Here is a 7,694-nt window from a genome sequence, read left to right on the forward strand (position 1 = left end):
CATCGCGGGCCGCAGCGGCTGTTTCTGATTTGATGGACACCTCCAAACAACCAAAGTACAGCGACAGTGGTGTGACTTTCGTGAACCGGAGCTCCAGTGAGGACTTGAGAAGTTGGAACGTGCTTTTATTTTGATGCGTCTTCTTACATACATTGCTGAGGAAGTATTTCTGTGAAAAAAGAAGAAGGGATTGAATTTGTCTTAAAAAAAAGCAGACGAAAGAGCGCCCGTTGCACCGCCGCACCGAATCGTTGCTTCAAACAAGTCCCATGATTTAAAACTAGGGAAAGGACTTCATGGTCACGATCGAGCTGTTGAGACGGTGGTACCACTCCCGGATTAGACCAAATAGAGTGGTAGTTACTCAATTGCTGGTAGATGGCCAATAGCGTGACAAACCTATCGAAGACACAGGCAGAAGGTACGACGCCCGTAGAGAGCACAAGATGGCTATCTTGGAGATGCTTGCATCGAAAGAGAGGATAGGTCAAACATAGAGGTATAGCTTAATTCCATATAAAACTAACCCCGCTGTATTTACCATCTAAAATACACCCGCCCATGCCAAACCCAGTGACGTATGACTTTCATTTACCATCATGTAGAATAGAGTATACAACGAAAGACCCGATACCTTTGCGCTGCGTCACGAAGCAAAGAGAACCTCAAACAAACAGTAACAAAAGAGAAGAGTGTGCATCCCAAGCGGAGATCATCAGAAGGAAAACGCTCCCTCCGCGCAAACCTCGGCTCCATGAAGGCCTTCTTCAGGCCAACCACCATTCAAGACTCGAGCTTCGACTGCAGCTGTGGCTTCTGCTGCGCTTTCGCCTTCTTAACCTCGCCCTGCTCTTCATCGCCCACCACTGAGCCCGGCTTAACTCGAATGCTTCCGCCTAGTCGATCTTCGCATTGGCCAGGCTGCGTGCCGCTGGGTTGTTGATGTTGTTGACTTGGTGCGTTGATGGCAGGCGCTTGTTCTTTCCCTGCTTCCTCAAGCGTTTCCGTGCCACCATCACCGGGACGGATGACTTGGTGACAAGATAGTTGGAGAAGGAGCCAAGGATGACGCTGTAGACAACCGGTTAGCTACTACTGCCACAACTGGAAAACCTTGACATGAAACTTACCCTTTCAGCGCACTCCTCCCCCGGCTACCGAGAATTACCAGCGTAGGATTGACAAGGTCAATCACCTCTGTGATCAGGTGCTTGGGGTTCTTGCAGTGCAGCACTTCCACAATGACCCTTACTTGCAGTCTTGTCTTGCGTAACAGCCTCAGTACGCGCGAGCTGATTTCGCCCACAGCTCTGTACCGCTCCTCCTCGGCCCTGCTGCGCTCCTTGCGTGGAGGCTGCGACTGGTCCCTATTCCCGTTCTCATTTGTGCCGGAACCAGAAATAGTGTCAGTATTGCCATTAGCCGTAGCTGAGGGTGCCGGAGACACAGAAGTGCTGCCATCCGAACCCTGCTGCTTTGAAGTACCAGGAGCGGTATGCAATGGGAGATTGGTCCCGCTGGCAGAAATGGGTGTGGTGGATGAAGTAACAGTATTAATGGCTGCGGCCTGCTCCTTCATGGCTTTGGGCTCATCAGGCACCTGACCGCCACCGGGAGTTGACGCGTCGACGCCACCGATGCCCGCTTCCTCATCAACGCAGTAGATGGCCAATAGGGTATCGCCATCTCTGAGCACTGTACCAATAGCCCATTCGAGCGCATGAGTTGACTCCTCGCTCAAATCTGTTGCTACCAAGTACTTGCGCGGGGGACGATGCTCTTCCTCAGCCTCCTTCGCCAGTTTCTCGTACTCGCCACGGGTAATGATTTGGATCGTGCGATGAGCCTCAGGTGTGTCGATGATCTGTGTCATGGCGAACGACAAGTTCTGTGCCTGCTTGATGTCGGACAGATCGGCCTCCGTGTCCGAATCCATTGGCGTTTGTGTGCCAGAGCCCGGGGGATTGTCGAAGCTGGTGGCAGGGTGTACATGGGGTTTGCTGTGTTTGATCCTTTCACCAGATGGATTTGCAACTGTGATCTTTGGATCATCCAACAGCGACCTGTATTGGTATGTCGGTTGCTGGGTCGCCACTACCTGCAAGCCTGTGGATTTGGGTTAGCCACATCCTGCCAGCATATTCTTCCATACTTCCTGATGTCAGCTTACGTTCATCTTCTGCTGCCTGGAGCAGCGTCTGAGCCTGCCTCTTCCCTTCGCCGGACGCAGACTTGCTGCCTTCGGTAGGGAGTTTATCAATACTGCGCGAAGCCTTCCTGCCACGCTCATTCTCTTCCCCGGATGAGCGGTCACTCTCGTCACTGCTCTCTTCCGGCAGTATATCTCCATCTGGACTCAGATAGTCCTTAGCTAGCCTGCCGGTACCCTCAGCATCTTCTGACTTCTTCCTTCCCAGCTCCGAGAGACTACCGCCTGATCGTGCGAGGGCCGCATCTGAGAGGCGAGTGTAGGCAAGGTTGTAGTCGATTTCATGCGTCTCCTGGAGAAACTTCCGGCCTGCCGGGCTGAGGTGACGGCCAAGGATAGGAGCGGCTGGTGAATGCGAACGCAAGCTGAAACGATTGTGTGGGGACTTCGACTTGGTGGCACGTAGGGATGGTCCAGACGCAGAGTGTAGGCGTCCCCTATCGCCCACAACAACAAGGCTGGGAATGTCATTAATCTTGGGAATATCCGAAGCGCGCCTGTCTCCCTGAGTGACACGTTTCGGAAGAGGCTGTCCTACGCCAGTTGTGATGATGCCAGAGAACTGGTATTCGGACAAAGGATCAGGCTGCTGCACCGACATGCGCGACCCAAAGTCATTAGGCCTGGTCGACACCTCGGACATGCTTCTCGGATGAGTGCCATGGGTAGTGTGGGTACGAGGACTCGAGTCAGTTGGTGACGTAGGCTGGCTCTGAACCTTTGAAACCGCAGGCGGCGGGGAATCGACATCTAGCATGCTCCGAACCGGCTGCACCGGCGGAGCATCCACGTCAAGCATACTCCGGACGGGAGCTGCTCGAACGGGAATAGTCTTAGCAGACAAACTTTGGGGAGGAGTTTGGGAGCGAGGAGGTTCACCAATGTCTAGCATGCTACGCACAGGCGAGCGCGGCGTTGTATAAGGCGACGGGGAGCGCGCCCCGAAAGGACGAGGACTGGAACTGCGTCCCTCAAGCAACGCAAGTACCTCCCTCCGCTCCTCCTCGAGAGACGCCTCCATTGACATCGGCGGTCGTCGAGACATGATGGACAACTTTGTAGTGTTTTCGTTCTGCTGGCTGAACGGTTGTAGGTCGAGTACCGCCCACTGACACGCAGGGCAAGGTAGAAGTTGTTATCTATCGGCTGGATGGCCCAATGACAGGGCCTGTCGAGTGCTCAAGGTTGCCGCCGTGCTAAGCAGACGCAGGGCAGGGGACCCTAAGCAATTAATGGGCGGTGTGGCAGGCTTTTGCGGAGAGCTAACGGGAGTTGTAGCAGCACCAGAGACTCCTCAGCTGGGGAAGGATACGGGGTCAATGCTCGATAAGAGAAGGGTGATGATGAAATAGCTACTGGGCATCGTGGGTTGCGGAAGAGGTTCCGTCTTTGTGCGATACCCGAGTCTGGTCTGGCCCTCAGATGATGGCGGGGCCCCTCAGCCTAGCCAGCCGCCCGTCAAAGACACTGCCAAGACCCCAGAACGCAACGCCGGTCACAGTGACCCTCCTGTTGCCAAGAGAGGCGCTTCGCGGGATGGAACGACGCCAGAACGGGGTGTGTAGGCAAGCTTCCAGGTTGGAAGCTTCGAGGAGAGAATAGTCAACTAAAGACTGAGACGAGAAGGGGGAAAGAAAGCCTTGAAGCTGCTTGCAAAGTTACTCGAAGGAAGTTCTGGACACCGGTACTTGGAAAAGCTGTGTGGAGAAGTTTTTCAGTTTTTCTGACGGAGCTCTCCGAGCACCCTGGACTTTCCGCCAACAGAGGAAGGCGGTGCTGCAAAGCTTGGGTATGACGTGCGGGATGTGGACCCTGTGGATGCGCTAGTGTGGAGAATTGGGCGTGAGCCTGTGACGCCGTTGCGCTCCATTCGAACTTCTCATCTGCTGTTACTTGGTGTTGTGATCAAGCAGAAATTTACGACTCCTTGCATGCAGTCGATAACTCTCAGTTGGGGTTCGAGGATTCTGCGGATGTCACCGTGCAATGCTATTATTGGCAGCTTTGCCGTTTAATCTGGAACCAAGAGTAGCTCATAAGGGTTCTTTGCTAGTAACTGGGATGCGAGTTGGTACCAATTGACGGCTTGAAACCTATCGTAATGGACTGGCCCAGCTGTGTCAATGCATCGGGCGTGCATTACCGACCGTAGCTGCCTGATTTTGCTTGATCAGTCGATCGAGATCTAATTTTTTTTTCGTCCGAGGAACCGCGCCGGCGGCTCAGGCCCGACTCTGTTTCTGAGCCGAGTTGCCTGAATGCTTCCCGGGGAAGGCCTGTTGTCATCTGATGTCATTGGACATTTCACCCAGAGCCCATACGACGGGCTTCTGAGGCAGCCGACACCCTTTCAGAGTATACTCCTAACATGTGACATATGGAACACAAAACAGCCTTCGAATTCAGGGCCACATACGAGGTGCGACCCCAAGTAAAGGCCAGATTGTTCAGCGGCAGTCAGTACGCATTATCACGAGAGAGGTGGAGTGGCTGGCATCAAGGCCAATCCTTGACCCAGAAATAGGGGTGTATCAACCACATTTGCAAAGGCCCCAAAGACCAAAGATGTACAGTCAACAAGTATCCATACAAGTAATGTACAGTGCAATTGAGATCTCGGCGAACACAGCACGACATCGTAACCTCTCTCTCTAGTCGCTTTGCTCCCGAAGCAGACATCCACAGCCTTCCCAGGCAAATGATATCCCGTATATAACACACACATGAACCTGCTTCCTACCATACTCCATCTCCGTCTCTATCGCATCCATTATCCCCTTCAGATCCTGCCCTTCACCTGCGCGTGGTTTAAGTTGGACCGGTTGGCCGTGCCCACCTTGTGTATGGCAGTACGCTTGTCCCATACAGGTGAGCGACCCTCAACAACAGCAATGATCTCCTCAGCGACCCGATGCGGCCACGTGCCGCGGCCAGAGCCACGGTTGGGCTTTTTGCGCGCAACCTCGAGAATCCAGTTGATGGCGGTGCGGCGGCGCTGACGTGCCTTGAGCGGCACGGGAACTTCGAGGGACCGACCACCACCGGCCAGGCCTTTGAAGCCGCGCATGCGAATGAGCGGCGCCACGGAATCGATTGCCACGGTCATGTAGGTAATAGGGTCGAGCGGCAGGTGTTGCGCGGGCGGATGGCCGGGGATCAGGGGCTTGGAAGGGTCGATCTTAGGAGGAGGAGATGTGCGAAGGTAGTTGAGAACCATGGCGACGTCCTAGAAGCAGCCGTGTTAGCATGTGCACATTATTTCTCCCTCGATTGGAGCCAGAACGGCGGGCGTTTACCCTCTGAGCCTTAGCCAACTTGCCATCCTTCATCATTAACCTTGTGACCAGCTGGAGGACGTCGTCATAGCGATGTTTTTGCGTTTTCTCAGGAGGCAGTGGGAGATCTGGCAGACCGAACTTGTGGCCCTCCACGGCAGGGTCCAGGGGATCCAGACCATATTCGATCATGCGAAGCTGGTTGATAGCACGCTCGTTCTCTGGGCTGGTGTACGTTTCGGTCTCGGGTTCTGTCTGGGCCTGAATGGCAGGCTGCGGCTGAGGCTGTGGCTGTCCTTGACTGGGACTGTACGGAGGGATGCCTTGCGGGCTCTTGTTCTGTGGGAAGAAGGGTGGTTGGCGTGATGAGATGTTGTCGGCCAAACCCCGCGACAGCAGTGCCACCGGGCCGGACATCTGCGGCGCCTTTACGGCGGCGCGCGTCCTGACGGCGAGGCTCAGACTCCTGCAGGCCGACCAGATATTCAACCTCGGCGGCATGGTTGCTGTATGTGGGATCGGCAGTTATACCGACGACGGGGGTCGCGATGCGTCTCGCGGCGGACTGCCCATCTCGAAAAATTGCGGATGCCCGCGGTTTAGCCGGATGAGGGGCAACCCTAACCCTTTACCATTGACTCCGCGGACCCTAACCCTGATTAACTATGTGCACAAATCAGATCTGTGGGTTAGGGCTGTCCGGTGCCCGATCTTGGCTGACATTCTTGGTGTTCGGGCTTTGCAACCCCAACTGTCGGTAGCCGGGCCATGTCGATCTTCCGCCCCGCGGGAGCTTCTATCCCCGATCTCCTCATCCAATCCCGAAAAGGTGTCCGCCACATTTTCCTCGATTCTTGCCAAGAGAAGTATTCTATTTTTGTGGTTGGATTACGGAGTGATTTCTCCGTTATCTTTCACGGTAAAAATCTTCATCCACGACGTACTAGCATATTAGCGGATTGCTTTTTGTGGCGGCGGTCACGCGAACCGACGCTTTCTTTGCAGGTCCCGCCCCGTTTCATCGAAGTTTATGTACGGGGTACACATACGTGGACGCGGGCACTGCATCGCATCCTCTGCTCCACCGAGAGCGGTGAGCCAGCCCACGAACAGAGAGGCCCCGAAACATTCATGCAGCCGCTTTTCTGACTAGTCAACTTACCAAGCGCATGATGTCCTCGAACACTGGTGGTGCACGGGAAGGATGAGTGCAATGTGAGAGGCGATGGAGTCGTCATCATCGAAGATCATTACTCATATTCATGTAGGTATTCTAATCTAGATCGATGCAGTTCATAACAATATTTAAGGAGCCGAGCAAAACCCTGCCCAAACCCATTTCCAGTCTAGTATGTAGTCTAAGCCAGTGTTGCCCGAGCTAACCTTTTCATGCCATCCGAACTCTCCGTGCTGCTTGCTTCGACGAGGGCTCTTGTCCATCTCAAGATTAGGGTGATTGAGACCACAACAGGCTCAAACTCCACAGATTAGTGAAAGCCGCCGCGAGCAAGCAATGCGAATGCTTTTGAGCGCCAATGCCAACCAATTGTATCCAGAACGGTCCAGAGACACCCTCCCAAAACTGCCCCAGCTCGTAACAAACTGCCATCCCGGTTTCTCTCCATGCTTCATGCCGTGTTATGTTCATGCCAGTGTGATGATCGTGTGAAAACAAAACAGATGATGCTAACAGGAATTATATGCCAACCCAAACATGCAAACGATTATTAGCCTCATGCGCCGCGTGGCAAGCCGATGTCAACCCCTAAACACACGATAAGATGCGAAGTGTCATGATTAGGCGAGTGTGTAGTTGTATGCAGACTGAAGGTATAGCCCAGGAAACGAAGCGGTATCGTGTCGTACAGCGACGAATGCAAGACGTCCGGCCAGATCAAAAAGACAGAAACGATTAGGGGTTGATGGTGACCGAATTAGAAAGGGGAGACCAAGGGGGGGGACACGAGGAAATGGGATGAGGATTTTTCAGAGCTCATGACAGCGTAGGCAGAACGAGCAGGAAGCATGCTCTGACGAGGGATCAAGCAGGAAACGCGAGTTCAACCCCGTACGTATCACGAGAACTTCCATCGCTCGTTGTTCGATCCTCGCTGGCCTCGAATGCCTTCCCTCACCACCCCAATCTTCCCTTTGTCCAACTTCCCCGGCCGGTTCTCCTCGCTTCGCTGCTTCATCGTCGGACGTCAAGC

At 54.1% G+C, this 7,694-nt stretch overlaps 2 protein-coding genes across 2 annotated transcripts; both read right to left on the bottom strand.

Moving 5' to 3' along the window:
• Positions 1-896: 896 nt before the first annotated feature.
• Positions 897-3,254, bottom strand: CTHT_0042380 (putative universal stress protein; the record flags this gene model as incomplete). The annotated part of the gene is made up of 3 exons (XM_006694576.1): positions 897-1,071; positions 1,131-2,106; positions 2,171-3,254. The coding sequence occupies 3 exons, from the start codon at positions 3,252-3,254 to the stop codon at positions 897-899; spliced, it is 2,235 nt and encodes a 744-aa protein (XP_006694639.1).
• A 1,734-nt stretch (positions 3,255-4,988) lies between these two features.
• CTHT_0042390 (mitochondrial 37S ribosomal protein uS7m) lies at positions 4,989-5,985 on the bottom strand (the record flags this gene model as incomplete). Its single annotated transcript, XM_006694577.1, has 2 exons — positions 4,989-5,435; positions 5,506-5,985. The coding sequence occupies 2 exons, from the start codon at positions 5,983-5,985 to the stop codon at positions 4,989-4,991; spliced, it is 927 nt and encodes a 308-aa protein (XP_006694640.1).
• Positions 5,986-7,694: the final 1,709 nt, after the last annotated feature.

This window comes from Thermochaetoides thermophila (assembly GCF_000221225.1).
Source record: "Thermochaetoides thermophila DSM 1495 unplaced genomic scaffold scf7180000011818, whole genome shotgun sequence".
Taxonomy (NCBI): Eukaryota; Fungi; Ascomycota; class Sordariomycetes; order Sordariales; family Chaetomiaceae; genus Thermochaetoides; species Thermochaetoides thermophila.